Here is a 25,026-nt window from a genome sequence, read left to right as displayed (position 1 = left end):
CTGCGTATGTTTAAAAAAAACAAAACTGCAAACAAAACATAATCATAACTCATCACGTGTGAACAACTCCTAGTCTATCTCAGACAAAGCAACTCTTTGCTTGAAATGCACTGCTGTGGACTGAAAACCAGTGGTAGTAGAAAAGCATTCCACATGCTTGAAATGTAAATGACTTTATATTAAATGATTATTTATAGTGACTGGGGAAGTCATCACATTGCAGTTACCGAATATCAGTACGGCCTTGTTAAGTGTCGATACATTCAAACTAGTAAAACAGAAAGATCCATACGACGATATAGTAAGTAACAAAAACTAACACTGAGACAGAGCTGATTTGATGCAGAAGAGGACCCTACCTGTGCGCTGAGTGTCTAGAGAGGGCTTTCCACGCGGGGAATGTCATCAAGGGAAGGCAGCGGTAATCCTCCTGCTTCTGTTTGGTAGGAGTGGAGTGAGTCCTTTGAAGTTGTTCACTACACAGATTCCCTAACGTGAAAAAAAAAAAACACTTTTGAAGATTGCAATACACACAGTACCTACTAAGTCAAAAATATTTATTAAATTAGAAATTGCGCACGATGCTTAAAAAAATGTAAAAATCATGAAAATAATTATTAGTTAATTAAATAAAGTTAATTACTATCAATAATAACAATAATATAAATATTTTAATAAAACAATATCATGAACAATAATATTTTCACTGCTTTATTATTAATAATAATAATATAAAATATGATAAAAAATACAATTGTTATTAAATAATAATATTAATAGTAGTAGTATTTTATTTTATTATTTTTGCTGAACCTTGTTTAGAAATGTTTGCTGTTATTTTATATGAACTGCAAGGGTTTTTTTATTTTCAAATACAGTATAAACAGCACAATAATATTACTATTGAAAATAGTAAAAATAATATAATACTAATAATAATAATACTGTAATATATTTTAAAATGTATTTTATTTATATTTTTATCTGGTGGTAAAGTAATATATATATATATATATATATATATATATATATATATATATATATATATATATATATATATATATATATATACATGTGTGTATGTATGTATGTCTGCATGTAGTAGTGAACATTTGAAGTGGATCAAAAAAGTTCAGCAAAGTTGTCCAAAGTCTTGTTTTGGTTTTAGGACAACTTTGATGAAAGGTTTTGATCCACTTCAAATGTTGACCGCTGTATATTTTGTGCGTGAGAGTGTGTGTGTGCATGTATGTGTGTATTTGTGTAAAGCTGTGAAACTCACCAGAAATAGAGCTATTGAGCTTCCTAATATGAACCCAGCGATGACGTCTGAGCAGTGATTGCGGTATTCTGATACACGGTTCAATCCAGTCAGGAAAGCAGCGCACAGGATTCCCAGACAAAGTACAGGCTTGGCCAGACGACTGCTTTTCGTCTTGATGGTGCTCGTGATGTACATCTGAAACAGCCAAGCGCGTACACACACACACACACACACACACACACACACACACACAAGCTCAGGAAACCATTTATTCAGTGGATTTATTGTGTAGCAGGTGACTGAGGAAATCAAGCTTAAATAAATACACGCCGCTTGCTCCACCTCAGGGAAATTATGGCCAATTATGGAGAATGGAATCGGAGTAAATAACCTCTTATTCCCAGGAAAGAGAGAGAAAGAGAGCTGATCTAAACTCACCTCAACCAAAGAAAAGACTTCAACGTTCAACATCACTAACCTGACATCAAACACACTGAAGATCTATTCAAAACCAGTGTCTGTCAAAATCTCAGAATTTTGTCCATTAACAACAAATACAATATATTGTATTTATACATTTTTTTTTTTTTTTTTTGCCTTTTTGCCCTAAAAGATTTAATTGAATACTGCTGTCGGATACATGAAAAACATCAAACAATTATTTATTAAAAATGCTAATAATATTTAACTTCTTTAATGGGTATTTGATAGCATATTAGTTTGATTTTGGTATCTAAATTGAGATGAACACCTTTTAAAACTAAATTAAACGAATATTCGTAACAACTTTGCATAAAAACTAACTTTTACAACCTATATATCTGATATAACTAGATTCACAATGTCATAGAAAGAACATGTTTGTCTAAATTGTTCCCGTAAAGAACCTTTAACATCAGAAAAACCTTTTTGTTTCAAAAAGGTTCTTTGTGTGGACAAAGGTTCTTTATATTATTAAAAAAGTAAGAAAAAGATTTGTAGAAGGACCTTTTAAAGATATAGTTCACCCAAATAGGAAAATTCTGTCATCGTTTACTCACCCTCAAGTAATTCCAAACCTGAATTAATTTCTTGAAGTATATGGGAGTGAGTAAATGATTACAGATTTTTCAGTTTTAGGTCAACTATTCATAATAAGCATCTTTATTTTTAAGAGTGTATAAAAGTCGCTAAATTGAAACAGCAGGCCATTTTTCATGCATCCTTACTTTGTCCAAGCGGAACATGGACATGATTTCAGACCAATTATATCATTTCAAGATTAATTGCTGTAGACATGGTTGGGACAACTTTTGCGTAAAGCTAATATCTTTTCTAGATAAATAAAGCAATCAATTTAGAACTCAACACGAAACCATTTCAGACCCACGCTACAGTGCCTTACAGTAACGTAGACGGCGGAGTAGACACTGAGCGAAGCGTCTTTGGATGGGAAGGACCTCCTGGCTCTCTCCACCACCACCTGGTTCCCGGTGCAGATGTTTCCATTGGCGATGAACTGGTGGTTGAAGTGACAATCCATCCCGGTGTAATTTGGCTTGCAGACGCTCAGGAAATACGGCGCCAAATTGCCCGTCGCTACCTGGCCGGAGTTGACAAAGATGTCGGTGGCGAACAGGCCAAACGCGAAGACACCTGCGGCGAGAAACAACAGCAACAGAAAACTATTCATCTCGTTGCTCCCAATTAAGTTTCCAAAATCTAAGCAAATCAGACAAAGGGCTTGGAGGACGCCTGTGAATACCAATGCTGTCTTGATGGAGCGATGTTATTTTATCTTCAACCAGAAGTAATTACAAATGCCCACTAGAGCAAAAGCTACATTTGCATACATCATTTGGCACAAACAAACTACTCTACTAAGCTGAGTATCTTATGCATGTAATTACGACGTCCTCTAGTTATGCCAACACTCTCCGATGGGCGTTTTCCAACTGATTTTGTAAAACACGATGGTAACCAACTACACCGTGAAGCTGCGCATATGAAGTTGATTACAATGCATGGCGTCTCTGAAAGTCACGAAAGTTGAGCAACTGGAGAGACGAAAGATACTGTACTCTCTGGCCACAATTGCTCAAGAATGCAATCCGATGGTCCACATCGCCCCAATCCCAAGCCTCAGAGGACACCATTACCAGAGTCTCCACTACATTATGCATCACATCCAGCAAAGCAACGCGCTCCCAGTGTCTCTGATTTTATTTTACGTCGGGCTTTGAGTGGGCAGCACGGACGGGCGTACTGAAACCAACAACCTGTAAATATGAATGCATAAAAGAAACACTGCGAGGAAAAGTTTTATTGGAAAGTTGTGTTGATTGTTTCTGTCATTGTGTCTGTAGCAAACATTTAAAATTGATGAGTTAGTGGAGGCAGTGCTGTGCGTTCGGTCTCTGTTGCTAATCAATAAAACAGCCACAGCTCAGCAGTTTTACTCGAAAACTTGCACTTTTAAAATCTCCAGGTAAATCATACCATCCTAACAAAGTCAAAGATTTATCGGATCTGTGGGGCACTTTTGAGAGCTCGCTAAAGTATTATTAGCAATATTTGCTTAGTACTTTTTTCTGTAGTAATAGCAGTAGTATTAATCCGTTAAACCATTAATAAATAATTTGCATTAGACAAATTGTGAAAATCTATATAAAATCTATAAGCACATTCACTTAGCCACTTAATTTTTATATATATTTTATATTATTTTACATATATACTGGTTCTAGAATTCTATAACTATTTAACCCACACTCTATCAGAAATAATAATAATAATTATTTATTTTAATACATATTTTACAAATGAGGGTGTCCACAATTTTTTTTTCCAGATTTTACTTACTTCTGACACAATTTTGTCCTCAAAAATATAGTTAAGCACATTTTTATGTGCACTGATTTTTTTTTTAATAGCCCTTAAACTATACGTTTAGTTATTTTTTTATTAAGCAAACTGCAGACCAATGTTTTGTCATAGAACAAGATCTTGTATATTTTCTTTCTCAGACATTTTACAGCAGTCATCTCATAAACACGTAGTAACAAATGTGTCTAATTTTTTCTAAAATGTAAAAAAATATAACATTTCTGTGTTGAGATTAACTGCACACAGTTTTATCACGATATTGAATCTTAGTTGTAAATAAGTGCTTAATACCTATTTTTTTAATAAGATAGCTGAACATTTAGATACACAGAAGGCTAGAGGCCTAAATTTGAGGCCCATGAGCCAACATGAGCAATTTATAAATCATTCTTAATTTTAACAATGTGTTATTAAATATTGGATCTACCTGAGATTAATAAATGTTTAGTAGAATTTTCATTGCCAATATATGTTAACTAGTGAATTAACTAAAAGCGAATAAAGCCATTAGGGTGAAGTTTTGCAGTACAGATTAAAATGTAGAATAAAAAATAAATAAAATAGTACACAAATATCATAATTAGTATTTTTAATCTCTGTATTTTTAAGTGCCCACGTTAACAATGTTGTGCATATTCATTACCGTTATATATTGCATCAACCAATAACGGCGCATGGCTACATGCGTTACATTTAATTGTTTTTCTTCAAAAGATTATTGTACGCATTAATTGCCATGCTAAATAATTAATACGATTCCTTTGCTTTGCTGAGCCAGTAGCAAAAGGCCTGCGTAACAGCACAATCGAATAACGCTCTCCACAGGAAGTGAGGAAATAATTGCAGCTTCAGGAAGAGAAATGCTGCATGAATCAATTATGCTAAGTATTTTTAGATATTTAATATGTAAACGTGTCCAATATTACTTCCAGACATTATTTTCCCAGCACTACCGACCCCAAAATGACTGGCAACGTGTTCGATTTGTATGATATGTAACGGATGGTAGTGACGGGAAAAGAAAAATAACTAACATGCACAGAAGATAAACTCTCTCCTGCTATTTGTAACTCATTTTGTCATGTTTTCTGTACGTTTTTTTTCCTGTGTTTTTGCTATGTCATAGGACACAGTGCAATTTTTAGTTGTCCAAACTATTTTTATTCTGCCCATACATAAGTACACACACACAAACACACACACACACACACACACAAGTACGCATTACCTCACTAAGCTCCCGTGATATAAGTTTTAGCCACTGAAAAATCCCCATCGGAACCGAAGGATACCGAGCTGCAGTGTTAATAATACAAAGCAAAGTTAGCAATAAAAAGCAAAGACTCACCAATAAACCTAATGATTCTGCGGATGAGAGGGTTTAGGTAGCAGCACTCGCCCGTCACAATGGTTTTCTCCTGGGCTAGGAGAGCTTCTCTAGTGGACTTCATGATATACATGGAGATCTCACCGACAAATATCTGCAGACACAACAAAAAAAAATCATTTAATGCATCCTAATGCCTAACATTTCTGATCTTTTGCTCAGCATTGCCTTGATTTGGACTATATTCCTCATTTAAGCCCTTATGTTACGGTGTCATCAAACCTGGCCTAACTTGCTTCGGTTTTCGATCTAAACGCAATATAGTCCAGTTTATCTGTATGCAAATGACTTCCGTTATGATGTCACCTGTCAAACCAGAAGTGCCTCACACTCCGGTTCATCAGGAACAGGCGTTAATATGCAAAAGCGCCAATTAATATGTTAATGAGCTCTTGGGTTTTGAAGTCTGACGTGAATTATTGTGGGATCGCGTGCCGTGAATGTGAGCTCTTTCTATAGCTTCCATAACGCCTCTGTTTCACGAGCAAAATCAGGTTTTCAAGTCTTTTTTGTGGCGTGAAATTGAGTGAACCTCTAATGATGGGTTCACTATGCCCTTTGCGTTGTTTGGAGTAAACCAACTGCAGCTAAACACAGTGTTTCGCGCTAATGGTATCAATAACGCAAATACAATAACGAAATTCATATTTAGACTCTGGCGCAAAGGCGTAAATATTCAAATTTATTTTTCAAAGGCGTAAACATCGAAAGTCATAAATACTTTTTAGAAATCATTTATTTACCCATATATTGCTCCAAATCTATATTTAGAGTTTGCAAAGCTCTCTCTCTCTCTCTTTTCTTTTCTTTTTATAGCCAATGGATTGATTTTGTTTATGCATATATCATCCATCAATGTTAAATCTAAACACGAATATAAGATAATTGATCATTTAAAACTTAAATATGGGATTGTTCCTCACACACACTAATGCCTATACAACATTTATTTATTGCAACGTATAGTATAAAATTAGGCTCGTCTTTTTTTTTAACAGCATCAGTCACATTTTGCACATGCACGTGTCTCCAGCGAAACAGAAAACAGTCGCGAAACATAACTAAGCAAGAATTTAAAAAGCGGAATTTACTAAAAAGGAATCATTTGCATGAAATGGATGCGTTTGAGCTGAAGAGAAATGATAGCGACAAAAGTGGAGCCGTTCGGGGATTTGCACCTAAAAGATACAGCATTTCACAGGCCACTTTGAAGTCGGATATTTCTCAGCCGCTGACCGTTTCTGAAGTCAGCAAACGCAAAGGAGGGTTTCCATTTAGTTTCATGTTCTACCACGCAGAGGAGAGAAAGTTTGCGTCGTACAGGAGGAAAAATTGACGCCGCCGCAGTTCTTTACATCTCTGGAGTCAAACTCACTTCGGCTTGTTTAAGGCTGAATACGCCGCGAGCTGATTTCGGTGCTTGGAGCGATGGAACTGAACTGCGGCATTCGTCTCTGAATAATACAGTACGGATGAAACGCTGAAAACACGCTGCTTGAGATACAGGCTGAGGCGTAAAGATGAACTGTGCATTAAAAAATGTTCGAGAAACCTACAAGATTTTCAGCCGTGCGTATTTTTATTTAGGAGAATGTCATAAAAGCGATCGTGGGTTATGTTTGATATTAAAATTTTCATTCTTTACCTTCAGAAAGCGAAGACAATTTTGGTTGTATTGCGGCATTTTCTTACATACAGATTAATACATAAATAAAGGTATGATGACGGAACGTCACGTTGGGAGTGAATTATTCTTGCTAAAATTCTTATTCAAATATTATATACGCCCTTAAAGTGTGTCTGATCTGAAAAACTGACCTCCAGAACTCCTGACTGCTTCATTGCACTTCTGATAAAGGCCCAAACAAAGGCAGTAAAACTGAGACCATCATTTTCAGCAGAAATAAAATATATTCTCTTTAATGGTTGATGTTTTATGATCCGTGTGGTTATTAAAATGATACGAGTCACACAGAAACTAAATTTCATTTCCTCTTCATGTTTTACACTTTCTCTTAATTGAAATGTAAAGTTATAACTATGTTAATGTAATAATAATAAAAATCTACAAATACATTCAAGTAATTGAATTCTGTGAACTAAAAGGCATGTGTAGTATTTACTGTATGTTGGTATTGTAGTGCCCTCTGGTGTTCATCATACATAAAAAAAAAAATCTTTACTGAAATAATCCATTATTTACTTGGATCATTTATTTAAACTTATCTTTTTTAAAAATCCATCTGCCAGAGTTTCTTAGACCCCAGTTTCACTAATTGTGCAGCATTCAACATCAACATCTGTGTGAAAACTAATAATAACCACTAGAATAATAACAGAAGAAAATTAATATTATCTAAAATTATACTACGAGAAACATAATGCTATAAATTTGGAATAAACTCAAACTTTCTAGAATAGTGGTTTCAACAACTGTAAATAATAATCAAAATAATACATTACACATTTTTAGGTCTTATTTGTATTTGGTATATTATTATTATTGTTATTATCATTACTATTATCATCATCTTAATCTTTCTTTTGCAGTACTATATTACATAAGTAATATTATCATCATCATTACCATATACATATATACACACATATATATACATATACATATATATATATATATATATATATATATATATATATATATATATATACATACATACATACATACATATATATATATATATATATATATATATATATATATACACACATATATACATATATATACATACACACACACACACACATATATATATATAATTTTATTTTAAAAAATTGCAGTAAAAATTACATTACTAATGAATATTATTTTTATTTTGTGACTGTTGTTGGTATTATTATTGTTATTAGTAGTTTAGCCCTGTCAAAAAGTACAGTAAACCTACAAAAAACAGTTTTTAAATCACTGTTTTAAATTAGCTTTTTAATTCTAAATTAGAAAAATAACCTATTCTCTTCTAATTGTGCAGCTCTAGTTTTTCTCATCACTTGAGCGCTTAAAACTAAAAGAAAGTCGATGCTAAGTTGCTTTAAAGGAATAGTTCACCTAAAATTCTCATATAATTCAGCGATAAAATGTTCTTCAACCACATATAAAAATCCATCTGCCAGAGTTTCTTAGACCCCAGTTTCACTAATTGTGCAGCATTCAACATCAACATCTGTGTGAAAACTAATAATAACCACTAGAATAATAACAGAAGAAAATTAATATTATCTAAAATTATACTACGAGAAACATAATGCTATAAATTTGGAATAAACTCAAACTTTCTAGAATAGTGGTTTCAATAACTGTAAATAATAATCAAAATAATACATTACACATTTTTAGGTCTTATTTGTATTTGGTATATTATTATTATTGTTATTATCATTACTATTATCATCATCTTAATCTTTCTTTTGCAGTACTATATTACATAAGTAATATTATCATCATCATTACCATATACATATATACACACATATATATACATATACATATATATATATATATATATATATATATATATATATATATATATACATACATATATATATATATATATATATATATATATATATATACATATATATACATATATATACATACACACACACACACACATATATATATATAATTTTTATTTTAAAAATTGCAGTAAAATTTACATTACTAATGAATATTATTTTTATTTTGTGACTGTTGTTGGTATTATTATTGTTATTAGTAGTTTAGCCCTGTCAAAAGTACAGTAAACCTACAAAACAGTTTTTAAATCACTGTTTTAAATTAGCTTTTTAATTCTAAATTAGAAAAATAACCTATTCTCTTCTAATTGTGCAGCTCTAGTTTTTCTCATCACTTGAGCGCTTAAAACTAAAAGAAAGTCGATGCTAAGTTGCTTTAAAGGAATAGTTCACCTAAAAATTCTCATATAATTCAGCGATAAAATGTTCTTCAACCACATATCTTAAAACGAGCATTTAACTATCACAGAATAAGATTTAGTATTTAGCATTAAAACTTACTCATGTAAATTTCCCACAGCGATTTGATTGTTACTAATGTATAGAAGGACACTGAACCTTTCAAAATCACTAAAAACCGAAAGCACCAAACGAGTGGAGGTGGGTCCTCGGTGCTACTCACGATGGCTGTGGGAGCAGCTGCCACCACACAGTAGAGGATGAGCGGAGGGATGAAGCTGCTCTCCTCCACCCCGGGGTACGGCTTCATCAGGTCAGCGTCGTTACAGAAGAAACCCTGGATGTGGATCCCAAACGTGTCTGTGCATTCAAAGTAGTACGCCAGCAGCACCGTCCCGGCCATTATCACCAACTGGAAAGAGAACGAAGAAACACACTCAGCATCCGTTGAGCAGTGTTGGCCGGTAACTAGTTACTAATAATGTTAGTCTGGGCGGTAGCTACTTACTAATAAGATTTCAGGGATGGAAATATTGCCATTGCGAGGAATTTGTCAGATGTGATCTGAACACTAATGTGTAAGATGTGGCGCTATTTGCATACCTCTCCTGATACGAATCTTTTACAAAACCATTTTCTTATGAATTTATTTCGATGAAATTCATCATGAAATGTAATCGCATATGGGTAAAAGTGACATTATAGCTACAATTAATGTGGTTAATGCAACAAGCAATCATTAACAGTGTACGTAATAACTTCTGTCTGTGGATTTTGATCAAATTATGAAGCAGAAATATATTGTTAGTACAATTTCAGAAGAATTTAGTGTAAGATATACCGTTACAACTTGCGTAAGCCATGAAGGAAAAGTTATGTAACTAGTAGTGTAACTAATTGCTGTTGGCATACAGTGGCAAATAACATAATATTACTAAGGAGTAACTAGTAGAAAGTAAAAAACGAATTTACTTGAGCAACAAACCCAAAACTGTTGATGAGAACTTATGCACCAACACACACACACACACACACACACACACACACATACACACACACACACATACACACACACAACCTCCAAAATTTGTTTTATATCTAACCAAACCTGATGTAAGCATCTGTTTTCTGTTTGCATTAGGCCCACTCATAAGTTATATTTTTATCCTCTAAAACGCTCCTCAAGCGTTCATTTCCAGCAGAGTTACATAAAGGGCCTTTCATGAAAATGCAAGACAGTGTCTCTGAGAGGACAGCTCAAGGCATGGTGTGCTTAAAGTGAGGTGTTATGTAACTTACACTAGCAAGCAAGTTTAGGTCAAATCAAGATTTATTTATTTATTTATATATATATATATATATATATATATATATATATATATATATATATATATATTTATCAAAGTTTTATTTATTTTTATGTTAGATACTATGTTGACAAAGTTACAAGATTTATTTTTATGTTAGAGACTATGTTGATAGAAAATCCAGTAAAAATTTGTTATTTTTAATATTTAATTTAAAATATTAATTTGCCCGAAAGGAATATCACTAATATTTCAGAGAATAATTTTAAGCCGAAAATGTGTGTGAATAAAATTTTAATAACGTGAGACTTAATTTCCATGGTTCATTTTTTTATTATTTCAAACTAACTATTGTGGCTACCTGAAATTGCATAAACAACCACCATTTCATAATGAACAAATTAAGGGACTGCTTGTCCCTGTCTCACTGTCTCTCTATTCAAGAAGCACCTCCTCGTCTGTCCTCTAATATGAAAACGACAGAATTATGATCATACCGAGTCTAACATTAAACTGGCATTCGAGTGTTGTCTGGATGTATGCTTGTCATACATTGGCGGTGGTTACTTGCATTACATGCAATCTCCGTGATCCGATCAGATCATCGTATCAATATTCAGGATTCCATCCAAAAGACGCTTTACATTTTTGCATAAATTAGATATATAAATGATACTTTAAATGTCATGTGACTATATGCAGCGACAGTGTTCGTGATGTCGTTTTTTTTATTTGAGTACAGTAAAAATGAATTGTGTATTTGTAGCTGAATAAAGCTAAATTTTGTGTATTACATAAAACATATCATATAATGCAATAGAACATTAATGCGTGTGCATTATACAGCTACACAGACCAGTAACTGCTGTAACTTTTAATGGGTAATTGTAATAGACTTTTCATAAGCACTGTAAAATACTGTTTAATTAGGTCATTCGTATCATTGTATCTAATGGTTGTATCTAAAGATGAAATCGTTCTTTGAATAAACCACTTCTTGAGAGCCCAAAAGCTTTCACCGCATGATGAATGCAGTTAGAACGGCATTACAATTCCAGTAATGAAATAAAAATATCCATGTATGTTTTATATTCACTGCGCATTATATTCATGTACTTTTCTGAGCACATTTTATACAATAGCGCAGAACAACACTGTGTTCTGTTCCTTGAATGAATCTGTTTTTGAACAAATCGAGCGATTCAGCGATTCATTTGCCACATGATGGACCCAATATGTACAACGCCAACCCTATCTTTCCTAAATAGCATTCAAAACGTCTAACGGTCAAATAGAATTTAGGATGGACGCAGGCAACGAATCAGCCGTTTTCAACTAATTTTGAATTGATTCGAATGATTCAATTGATCAAAAACGGTTTTATTGACATTTATTTATCCATGACAGACCTAAATCATTCAGCAAAATCAATACTGATTAAAATTCCTTCATTTCAAGAAAAAATAAAATAAAATTTGCAGTTTGATCACTATATACACACACATATATATAATGATATAAGAAGAAAAACGAAGTAAATGCTGTTCGTTTGAACTTCAATATATCAACCCTGAAAAGAAAAGCGTGCAGAAAAAAAATCCATTAATAATTCCACTCTTGTCTGCCAGTGTACACTAAAGTCAGCAGACTTACACGGTCATATAGGGGTGATTTCACACCTTCGCTGTTTCTTCAGTCAATTTAGAGATACATGAACACGCTGTGCTCCGTTCTGCACAACATCAATCCAAGATCGACTGTCCTGACGGTTCTCGGAAAACAAGGGAACCCAATGAACCAAATAAACCGAGCTGCATCATGATTCAAAATGGGAAAAAGCAACTGTTGTGTAAGTGCTTTCCCCCTGACAAAGGCTTGATTTAAACACGTACGATGCTATGAGGAACATAACCAAGTGCGCTCATGAGCACATTTTGGCGTGCTTTGAAAAAGAGAGCTGAACCGACAAAATAAATGCTACATAACATCCACGTAAAAATCAGCTCCCCGTTTCGAAAAGCTGTACTAAGATGTCTAAGATTCGCCAAAAGCGGTGTAAAAGTATTTCAACGTTACTCAAATGCCATCCCAAAAAGTGCATAAACACACCTTTTTCGTTTTACGAAGAAATAAGATGAAATCGTTATCCACAGAGTTTGGCTTTAACCGCTAGCTGTTAGCGCCGACCTCTAAATCGAATCGCATTCCGCATCAGAAGTCGTATCAGGACAGAAGAGAATATCAAAGCGGGTTGGATATGGACTTTATGCGCATCTTGCGCTCTGAAACAACACAATCCGAACCCCGCAGCGATGTACTGAGTCAGCGTCTCATTAGTATTTCATGAGTCCGCGTACCATGATTCCTCATGCTTGACTTGAACCGTAATATAAAGGGCATCGTATGGAGCCGAAGGGAAGGCACGTCTAACCCCATTAAAGTTGCGCTCCACTGACACAGCACTTTTCTTTCAGGAGCTGAATTGAGAAAAGCTGCTTCGAACTATAGGTGTAACGTAAGGTTTATTCAGGGTAAGTAGGATATTAACTTCACTAGAACTGAGGTGATGGTATTAGATAGCAAATGGCACGGTATTTTCATTATTGTGGAGAAACAATTTAAATGTGTTTTCTCTATTTTTTTAAGCTTTTTGTCTTGCGCTTGATGTTTTAACTGTCAACTTTTTGTACAAAGACTTGAAAGTGAACTATTCAATCTTAAATTGTTATAATCCATGAAAACAGATATAAGGTTAGTCTATTTTTAAAGAACACAATCTGCAGATTATTTAAAAAAAAAAAAAAAGTATAAAAAAGTTATAAAGGTTAAATTTTTCCTACAAAAAATGTACTGTATTATTTTTATTTTATATAAAATATAGACAAATAAATATTTTTTTAATGCAAAATTGCTATAGAATTATAGTAACGTATGTCTAAATAAGGTGTGTTCCAAATATAAAGTTCACTTAAAAAAAAAAAATCAGGTTTCCATGCAATTTTGTTTAGAAGTTATACCACAAACATTTAAATCCATTTAAACTTTTTTATGCATTTTTCTGTCTGAGATCTATCAATTTCTTTCAGAAAATACACCTTTCCAATGATATGTATTTATAAAGTTTAACTTGTAAAAGGCTTATACATTTATGATGAATTTGTATGATGAACATGAAACAAAAAACTATTTTTGCGTCAAACTTCAAAACTCCTGTTATGATGCATATGTTTTGTAATAATTTAGTCGATTACTGTTCCTACATACCTATTCCAACCAGTTAGACCTCTCCAACGATAAAATGTGTCATTTGTCATTTAGATTAGATTTAATTGTAACATTCATGTAAACGTAGGCTTCCCGCTGGCAATTTTTTCCTCTGTGATGGTTTAGAAAACAGTCTATTTACATTTTAAAAGTTGTGTAGTGTTTTCCGGTCTTTAGTTGGAGATCGTATGAAAATGTATACATTGTGCTGTACAAATTCATATAAACTAGTCGCTAATTTGCAACCTATAAAACAGCTTTCTATCTTACAGCATTACTTTTCTTTACACGAGTTGCAGGTAAAATAACTAATTACATTTACCGCCGTTTTCCGGCCTTTATCCGTTCAGTCAGACTTCGTGCCGCAAAACATCCACGACAGCCGTTGTCCATGCTGGGAAATAATAACGAGCACTCGGCGTGAATGATTTAAATCATTTTAATAGCACGGCCAATCAGAAACCGAGTGTCTACCATGTGCATAAAGCAATCACTTGGGAATAATGTAAACACGGACATCGGATATCAGTCGTTTCTAAAGTTGATATAAACAGGTGGGCCAAAAAAATCAGATATGGTCAAAAGACTTGCTGTGCAAACGCAGTTGAGTTTAGCTCATGAAAAATGGCGGCAAAAACAAAAGTGTTGCATTTCGAATTTGCTTCAGTGTATAAGTATTCGACTGATTATACAATGGCTTCAAACGTGGCTAAACCACATCCGATTTTAAAAGTCCAAGTCTGTTTTTTAACAAACTCATCTTGCGTGATGCACAGTTGTACTGTTTACATATGAATGTTTTCTATTAGATAACCACCAAAAAGTGCGTTCGTTCCGAACACGTCAGACTGTAGTCCTCAGAATGCACAGAACGCCAAACTAAAGCATACCTGTGGGTAATAAAGCATCGACACGAAAGTGTTTTTTCTCGAACCCCCTCGGGACTGAGCACAGTATACAGTTTACGGTGCTTTACAACAAAGAGCTCTGAGCGAAACCCGCCAAGATGAAAAACAAACGTCCACTGCGCTACGAACCCCGTCAGGATCTCTCTAGAGCTTATTACACAGACTTTAATATGACTGAAGGAGAAGCTGCCCTACAAACCATTCATATCCTTCAATCTGATGGACTGAGCTGAAAAACATCCTCCATGCTTTATTTTTATACATTTGACTTATTTTGATTACTTATTAAATTGCAGAGATGTGTGTATATTATGAACATGATGTTATCATGATATAGGCAATATTAACATATTTAGTAATTAAAAAGACTAGGCAATGCCCTTGCGAAAAGAGGTATTATTTTAAAAGAGTACCAATTATAGCAGCCCTTTTAATATACTTTAAAATCTAATGTAATGTTTTATTGCTTTAATGTAATTTCTATTAAAATACTCACATCATGCATTTAAATGCTAGCCTAAACACCTTCAGAATCCCTAACTTAGTTTTACTTTATTTATCTTCATCGTCAACTTTTCTCTTGGATGTGCTTCCATGTTTATATTAGAGCTTTTATCCAATGATATTTCAGCAATCGTGTTGCCAGGGTCACAGAAATCCGCCTAAGGCCTTCGGTATCAACAGCGCAGGCTTCTGCAGCTTAAAATACTTTTTTTTGCAGCAAAAAATCAAATTTTTGATTTTGTTGTATTTAAATTTTATTTGCGAGATAAAAGCTGCATTTAATTTTCTGCATGAATATCTCAGTTTCTTAGAAGAGCTGTATTAACGGCCGCGGCACCGCTGGCAGAGGCAGATCTGCGGGAGGCTCTGTGTTGAAAATGACAGGTACTTTGAAAGCGCGTAACATTTTTTCACCGCCTTGTATGAATCATTTTAATGGTACTTGCTCGTTTGCCGGTATAGCCGCACTAGCATTTTCCTTCGCGTGCAAGGTCCGCCGGAGACTCGTGAAGAGGAAAGCAGTAAGAGTTAAAGTGTAGATTAAGTTTTAAACATATGTAATCCTCTAGTTTGTTACAAATCCATCCGAATATGTTTGTATGTAAGCACATCGAGCCGACTATATGCAGTTTGTCAGGTTGAAGCTACAGAGCTGCAGAACCTTTTGAATTGTATTAACTGTGTTTCTAGCTTCATTAACAGCAATCGTTCTCGCCAACATTACACTAGACGCCTGTCTGTTACGCAATGCTCTCTTATACTGCATTTCTGTGTAATATTTATGGTTTCTTTAGTCGAGGCAACATTATGACGATACTGAGAAGTTGGATTAGGTGGAAAACGCACGGCCTGGCACTGCCTTTCAGTCATGTATCTATGTCGACCGTGGCTTTAGTTTCTCGTGCTATGAAACGGTTCAGAACATCATCAACGTATAAAAGTGTCATGACTGAGGGCAGATCTGTGCTGTTGTGAAAGTGATTTTACGCTGAATAGACTAATTACAGCTCGGGTCCATGAGATCGATACCATTTCCCAAAACGCAACGCAATAATCAGCATGATACAACACCAGACAAAATAGCAAACACACCTCTGCTGTCCTACAGGGGGCAGCGTGAGACTACATGCACCAACAATAAAGCAAAGACCGACTGTGTGTGTGTGTGTGTGTGTGTGTGTGAGACTGTGAGAGAGGGAAAAATACTCCGAATGAAAGACAATCTTACTACACACAGATCAGAAGTCGCTCTACTACACACTATTCTAGGAAGTCATACAGTAGGCACAATTAAAATAGTACCATGCCACCTCACTCGCACACCTTGCTGCTTGCGAGAGACTTCTAGTTATCATCTTTGGAATAAAAGCTATTATTTAACATTTTTAATCTAGAGCCGCTAGTTACTTCCAGTACATTCGCCACACATTGAGCACGTTGCATTATGGGATGCCGCGCGGTACAGTGCAGTGCGTTCTGATGTACATCAACCCTGCATACAGCATTCCACGCATGCAAAAATATGCATATTGTGCTTAGGGAACGGATGAACACAGCACGCACTCGCAATATCTACGGGCTTCCTGTGGTTTCTTTTCTGTTAAAACTAAAGTTTTCAAAAGTAAGACATTTAAATGAAGATGATACAAATATTATTGTTATTTAACAGCTGTAATGTAAAATAAAATGATTATACAATAAATGTTACTAATATATCCTATTATTCAAATTATTTTTATCTTAAACTTGTTTTTGTTTTTTTATATATTTTGCAGCACTACATTACATTAGAAATATCTTATGTTCCATTTAGTATATTTTTTTTTATCTTTTTTTTATTGTTATTAATATTATTTAGCAATACTGGCATCATGACATTTTGGCCAAAATGCACAGAATACCTGGAAAATGAGCTTGTTTCAAATTTGAAGCCTGCTACAGGGCTCAAAATAGTTGGAAGGGGGCAAATTTATCATGGCGTAGCATCTCTTCTTTTCAGTTCGAAGATGTCTGGGCATCGAGGTTATGAGCTTCTGGAGTTCTGATCTTGTAATTTGGTTCCATTCTTCTCTGATACAGGTTTCCAGCGCGCTGAAGAGTTTGTGGTCGCTTTGACACATTTTTCATTTAATGATGCGCCAAATGTTCTGGAAAAGATCTGGACTGCAGGCAGTACTCTTCCACTACGAAGCAATGCTGTCGTAATAGCTGCAGCATGTGGTTCTGAATTGTCCCGCTGAAACACACAAGGCCTTCCCTGAAATAGACATGATCTGGAGGGGAGCATACGTTGCTCTAAAACCTTCATATATCTTTCAGCATTCATAGTGACTTCCAAAACATTCAAGCTGCCCGTGCACTTATGCACCCCCATACCATCAGATATGCTGGCTTTTGAACTAATACACTGATAACATGCTGGAAGATCTCCCTCGTCTTTAGCCAAGAATGACAAATTCGTCTCACCATAGAACACTTTTCCACTTTGAAACAGTCATTTTTAAATGAGCCTTGGGCTTCTGGACCATGTTCACATATAGCTTCCTTTTTACACGATACGGCTTTAGTCGGCATCTGCAGATGGCACGATATATTGCGTTTACCGACAGTGGTTTCTGGAAGTATTCCTGGGCTCATCTGGTAACGTCAATGACAGAATCAATCTGATAAGTGATCATCCGAAGGCCTTAAGACCAGAGACATCCAAAAAGGGTCTTCGTTCTTGTCCCTAACGCACAGAGATGTCTACAGTTTCTCTGAATCTTTTGATGATGTTACTGTAGATGATAAAATTTGTAAAGCCTTTGCGATCTGACATTGAGGAATGCTGTTTTTAAGAGATTGGAGATCAGAAAGCCTCGGCCCATCTGACTCTGTTCTCTAAGGCATCCCTTTATAGTTAAAAAAGACCATGTCTCAGACCTGATGTCAACTTAATTAGTTGCTAGATGCTCTCCCAGCTGAATCTTTTCAAAATATCTTGCTTTTTAAGTTCTTTTGTTGTCCCGTGCAAACGTCTTCAAAATTTGAGCTCATTTAGTGGAAAAAAGTATAAAATTCCTCGGTTTAAACATTTGTTATGTTCTGTTATGAATAAAATAATATCTAAAATAAAATAAAATAAATCGGCTAATGTGATTTGAAAGTATTTTAGTTTACATTTTATTAAAAAAACAAAAAACACAGAATGAGTGAACGTACACTGAATGAGGAACCAGATCTTAGTTCACTCAAAAATGAAAATTCGGTCATCTTTTATCTTCTTTTAAACAACACTGGACCACAGGCACTTTTATTATAGGACATATTATTATGTTCTATAGAAATGCAGGTTTGGTATGACATTAAAGGTGAGTGAATGAAGACTAACCGCTAACGTTTCCTTCTGAAAAATGTAAAAATCCAGTTTCCCCATAATCCCTCATGGAATATGAGCAAGGGCATCCCGTCAGCCACACGTCCAGCCAGAGTGGATCAGATCTAAAACTAAATGGAAGGGCAATGCTACAGCTGTTCCAGACAAGAAAAATCAATCATAACAGGCCGTATGCATCATAAACACGAGCGCTCGGCCAACTTACAACCCCAGCGGTTCACTGGGACACGGCCCTAAAGCACACATGATAAACGACTTCACACAACCATGATTCATCATTCTGCTCGCTGCTGAATCAAACGAATTACACCAGTAGATGGTTCACTCTATTTTCAGAAAGTGTGTTGTAAAAATAGTTTACAGCGCGCTCTGACACCGCGTGATGAAATGAGGCTCATTCTGAGTTAATCCAGATATCATAACAGTTGATAATCTTCTACATCGAAAAAAAAATGTCGAAAACATGTTTTTTTGATTTTCTTCAAGAAATTCCAAGCTTACATCAACGTTTTACATTGACGTCATAAAATTCGAATTATATTTAGGTTAATTGTGTAGTTGATTGAAATAGCTTTTGCTGATTGCAAATTTAAGCAAATGAAAAAAAAAAAAAACATTTGCATAATTTAGTTCTGATAAAATAAACATCAAAAGGAGCTTGCAAACAATTTGGCATTCAAAAAACAGACATGGCCTACTGATTAACTAATGTGACCAGACTTCAGATATGAAAAAGATGAAAAGGTTCACACGCTTTAAAATGATCGTCATTGTTTATTTATACATTACGTTACAAAAGATTTATATTTAGAAGCTATAATGAGTTATATAGTTCTTTTCATCTTTCTATTCATCAAAAATCTCTTTAAAATGCATCAGAGTCTGCACAAAATATTAAGAACAACTTTTTTAATGTTGATATTAATATATTTTAGAATTAAATCTCCATATTAGAATGATACAAGAATAAATTACACATATAGATTTTAAGAATTACTTAAGACATACAATGGTTTTGTGTGAAAAAAAATTGAAAATTCCAGAAAATATTGCAGAAGTTATTTCCAGAAAATATCCGAGCTGCTGCAGTATTCATTTGGATTATGCATATTAGCAATTTGCAATCAGTTACTGAATATGTAATGTCATTTAGTTACTAATATTTCTAAATCACGTTTGAATGTAAATGTGAATAAGATATCAGACTTACTGACTTATATAAGATAACATTTTGCCCAATTAATTTTTGTTCACGTCAAATGAAATGTGTGAAGATTCTCCCACAGCTCTCCCATTGCGTTCCACAAAAATAACAGCACACAAGTTTGGGGGTGACATGGAGGTGAGTAAATAACAACTGAATTTTTATGTCATAGTCTAAGTTCACGGTTTCGTTGTTATTTTGAGGAACACTAAGCGTTTTTTGTAGAGCGAGATGAGTCAATGTTCACATTTAGTCTAGAACTACATTTTCACACAAAACCTATGCACTTCAGATTTCTTGCAAGATGTAGAGCTGTCAGTACATGGGAAACAGAGTAAGAGGTGTTACGGAAAAAAACTAAGTCTTCCTCCGCAAGGTACTTAAAGTTGTAATCTGATTACATTACCCCCCAAACTTATTTTAATTTAAAGTGAGTGTTTCTGGGCTTGTGAAAAGAGAGAGCTGTTTACTCAAGTCATGTTTGATTCCGCTCATTTATTTTAATAGGTTAATTAGATCTTCTCGAAAGTATTCACCAGTGGGCCTATACTAAACTCTCACACAAATAATTAGACAGACATCACTTAAAGCATTTGCTGTGTTCAGTATTCACATTTGTTGGGTCTCAGTCCTGCCATGAGTTTCTAGAGCATGTGTCAATCATGTCTATACGCCTGAATTTGAGCAGTTTCACTACGTTCTTCAATGAACGTACTGTCAAACTGTCTCAGGTTATTTGTGGAGCATCTGTGATCTGCACTACACTGATTTTTTTTTTTTCCGCAGGTTTTAAAGAAAAGAAACTCAGTTATCATTCTTGCATTTTCTGACTGGTTATGATGCAACGCATCTGAAATCTCATACGCAATCGAGTATCAACTGACAGCACGATGCATTCGGTTCACGTCGAAACAGGTATACAACAGTGTGTGTAAAGCAGAATAAATGTCTTCAGGTGAGCCATCCAAGGACTAAATCAGTCCCTGGCTGAGGCTGGCTTGCTTGTTGGTGTTGGCAGGTACAAGTATGTTCACTGGGAGAAAACATTAAAGCCAGACAGCAATTTTCTACTGACTTCCACAGTTGCCTGGGTAGTCTTCGCTGATCAGCTGCGACATTAAAAACACCTGCCCTGGATTCCACAAGACCTCTGAATGTGACATTAGCAGCAGAACCTTGAAGATGTGAGGTGGACCTTCGTGGATTGGATCCGTTCTTCCAACTCATCATATAGATACTCAATCGAACAGAGATCTGGGCACTTTGTAAGCCAAGGCTCTTTGTAATGTTCCTCAAACCATTCCATTACTTACAGTGTAGTTTTGGTAATACCTAGTAACTACATGGGGACATAGGGTAGGTTCAGGGTTAGTACCTAGTTATCGTAATTATGGTGGCAGGTGCATTATCCTACTTTCGTATGTTCTCTGATACCTACAAAAATAAAGGCCATGGGACAAACTTTTCAGACCCTATTAAAAAATGCACCAGGGACAAACAGGGCTCAAGATCTTTTCGCTTGCTCATTTTTTGGAAGTTGTAGAACTGCTATTCTTGAATAACATATCAATGTTATTCACTTCACCTGTGAGGTGTTGAAATGCCGTGGTGTATTTTCTACCTCGAGGCCTGAAATGTTAGCCTTTCAAAACAACGTTCAGTTTCTTGCATTCAAAAGCGATCTGAAAGTCAGTTTGTACATGGAACACCAGTCCTAGATTACAACTAATACGTGTCAGAAAGAGGATGTCGCTTGATGAAACCGCTTTCAATAAATTATTAATGAAAATGTGTCCTAAATATAACAAAATAACACACATCAGCCTCACATGTCAAAGTCTAGATCTCTACGGTTACAGACATAGAGACACAAAAGCACAGCTCGGAGTCTCACTGGAAGGCTGAAGAGCAAGAGCACAGCATTTTGTGGCTGGACTTTTCAGATGAATAATTAATTGTGTCTGATGTTATTGGGGAATAGGTGGTTTGCTGGGAGCAGATCTCAAGAAGCAGGTTTAATGTGTTCTGTCTCTCAGGCAGGGTCCAGAGTTAACTTTTTTTTTCCACACCAGCCATTGGTAGGTGAGTTGAGAACATTTTCCAGCCAAAAAATGCGCATTTAGCCATGTTGAAGGTCAATTTCTCTGATATTGTGGGATCACGTGTTTCTGGTTTACTCAAAATTTTTGGTTTCAATCAGTGACTAAAAATAACTTTGCTAAATATGTCTATTTATTTTTAAAATGATACTACATGAAAGATTATTAAATCATTTTAATTTATACAAACTACAAGCAGGCATAGTAATACTGCAATATTTTAACACCACATGTACCACTACGAACAATCTTTTACGAATGAACAGATGAGTGTCTAAACAATTCACTGAAAATTTGAATTAAACTTTTGTTTGTACATTTAGCCGTTTATCTTTACCTTGCCTCAATGCTGTCTAAATAAGACTCACCGGTATCATACCAGATCAGTCAAAATACTCAACTTATGTACTTAGTTTCAACAAACTCTGCTTAAACATAGCATTCAAAGGGTTGTAACGCATTATAAACCCCAATTTTTGGATAAATTCAGAAAACTGCCTCTGATCTAATCATGCATACGGTATAATTATAGTCTGCAGTGAGTGTATATTACTTTCGTCAGAGCTAACGGTGAAAATAGGTCAACAGATGGTTGTGGTGTATTCCAGGTATACGGCCGTCATTACTGGTAAAGGGAGATGAGTAAATTGCCTCAAATCCACTCATTTAAAACCAAAAATACAATACCAAAATATCTGTACTTTAAAATTAATAACAAGATGCACGAGCCAATAACCCATTTTTTTTTGCCTCGTTATTTCTCGATATTTGTCAGTAAAAAACAAGCCCAATGACTGACCACATAAACAGGAACAACAAGATCAGAGGATGGCCAGCTTCCAGTTCCTGCACAGCCAGAAGCTGGGAGAGAAAGGTAGCTGGCATATGTCACCATATTGGACACGCTTCTCAGATCGGGTGCCTTTTCACAGGAATAATCTCTCTAAAGAAACTGCGCACATGACTGTATTTCTCATCGTCCTCACTAAGCGAGCATTAGGCTGCATGATCATTTCTGTGTGGCCTAGTTTCCGTCTCTGATGTGTCTTGAAAGCTCCAAGCAGATTCAGTGGCAAACACACACACTTACACACACATCCATTTAGAGGAAAGCACTGAGGAATAGAGGATTCGCCCTGTAAAAGGAACCTCTGTGACAAGCATGTTTTTTAATAGTGTTTTATCTCTGTTTGCATGAAAAGTCCCAACTGAAGTCGGATTGAGAAGCTACTAGCAAAGATACACATTTTACTTCTCTTTTACACTCTTTGGCAAATGGTCTGGCACTTTGCTGCCAACGTGTAATCCCTCTATTGTAAGCAGTCACAAAAAGAAAGAAGCACCGGAACTAAAGGAGGAAGTTAAATGTCATTCAAGTGCACACTCAGCAGGCAACTAAAAATCAAAAACATGCACAAGGCTGGGCGATACAGGCAAAAGTATCATCACAGCATCATCACAAAATCAGCATCTGTATCATATTTTTGCATATTTATTTGCAAAGATGTTAGTTAGACCTTGCGACAGAATGTACAAGAATCTGTTTTTGTCCTAATCGGCTTTGATGGCAACATGCAAAATGTCTATTTTAGAAACAATCTCTATTTCTGCAACATCACAGCAACAGCCAAACTGTGACAATGGTAATCTCAGGTACTGATTATGTGCTTCATTCAATGATAAAAGTGTCTCATGTGCATTTGAATATCATTTTGCTTGTCCTTTAAATAATAAAGGCAACAATAGTTCATTTACCTCAGGTCTTGAAAATAAATTAAATCAAACCAACAAGTGACAAAGATGGTATTGGTCACTCGGTATGTCCTTTTAATAATAGTAAAAAAGTTTAGGACTTATTCATTTAAATTTAAACTTATGATTCTGTTGTATTGCGTTGTGTTGTGTTGTGTTCTCATGTCGCAGATTGTTTGTCGCTGGAATCAAATGCACTGACTGGCTGTTGTCACCCATTTCTGCTGTGTGACAGACTGTTAGATTAATCCATATCATCATCTTTATTAACATAAAATTTAATCTGAATCTTGATATGATACTGTTTATTGCACCAGGCTCTAGTTACAAGTGTGCATTAGCGATGGCTCGTTACGCATATCGAACTGTACCGTTCAGGGGGAAATTCCAAATGGAGGTGATCGTCACTATCACCTCAGATGATCACTAAGGATGATCAATTCCGTCTGAAATTTCCCCAGTGAATGGCACGTTCACATATCGAGCCATCCCTAGCATGCATACATGAAGAAAACAACAGCGGAATATCTACGCCTGGTCACTTTCACAAATTTGACTTACTATTTATTAAGTTAAAGGTGAGCATCAGGCATGTTTGCGTTATAGACATGAAGAACAGGCGCTAACTGACATGAATGCAGACCTTAAACAGAGTTTTAATTCTCAATTCAAAACACCTTGCTAACAGTAGGGGATGTCATCAAAATCGAAAAAATTGCTATACGAACTTTAGCGTTTCAGAGTGAACTCTACCTTTTGAGAGACAGTCATTTAACTTATTTACAACTTCGCAGACGGTTTACATTTACACACAGCTATATTGCACACTGCAAGAAAGGTCATTTAAAAAAATCCATAATAGAGGCACTTTAACAACTAACTTAATGATACCAGCTGTGTACGCTGATGACTTGCCTGAGGAAAATAAAATCTTCATTGAATTTTCACAGTTTTACTGACGTCTTTCCGTGACCACTGATTGAGTGATTACAAGAGAAATGAGATGTTCATTCATGTTTATTTTGCTTTAAAACTAGCGGTAAATAGAAAGGGATGATTGCTCTCCAAGCTGCTGTTTTGAAACTGAGGCGATCTGTCTCGCCACAAGACGGCATTTACTGTATACTTTGAATTTCATAAAAAAAAGGGCATACTAAAAGTAACAA

General features: G+C 35.2%; 1 protein-coding gene across 1 annotated transcript in view; it reads right to left on the bottom strand.

Moving 5' to 3' along the window:
- Window positions 1-359: 359 nt before the first annotated feature.
- The window catches only part of LOC122352557 (phospholipid phosphatase-related protein type 1-like), a 41,863-nt gene continuing 17,196 nt past the window's right edge, over window positions 360-25,026 (bottom strand). Inside the window, exons 3-7 of the mRNA XM_043249998.1 lie at window positions 9,670-9,858; window positions 5,478-5,610; window positions 2,649-2,899; window positions 1,283-1,459; window positions 360-489 (exon numbers count right to left, since the gene is read on the bottom strand). Of these exons, the coding sequence (XP_043105933.1) occupies window positions 406-489; window positions 1,283-1,459; window positions 2,649-2,899; window positions 5,478-5,610; window positions 9,670-9,858 (834 nt within the window). The 3' untranslated portion in view covers window positions 360-405. The remainder of the gene's footprint in view (window positions 490-1,282; window positions 1,460-2,648; window positions 2,900-5,477; window positions 5,611-9,669; window positions 9,859-25,026) is intronic.

Source organism: Puntigrus tetrazona, chromosome 10 (assembly GCF_018831695.1).
Source record: "Puntigrus tetrazona isolate hp1 chromosome 10, ASM1883169v1, whole genome shotgun sequence".
NCBI lineage: Eukaryota > Metazoa > Chordata > Actinopteri > Cypriniformes > Cyprinidae > Puntigrus > Puntigrus tetrazona.
Note: the sequence above shows the minus strand (reverse complement) of the source record. Positions and strands in the feature narration are given on the sequence as shown.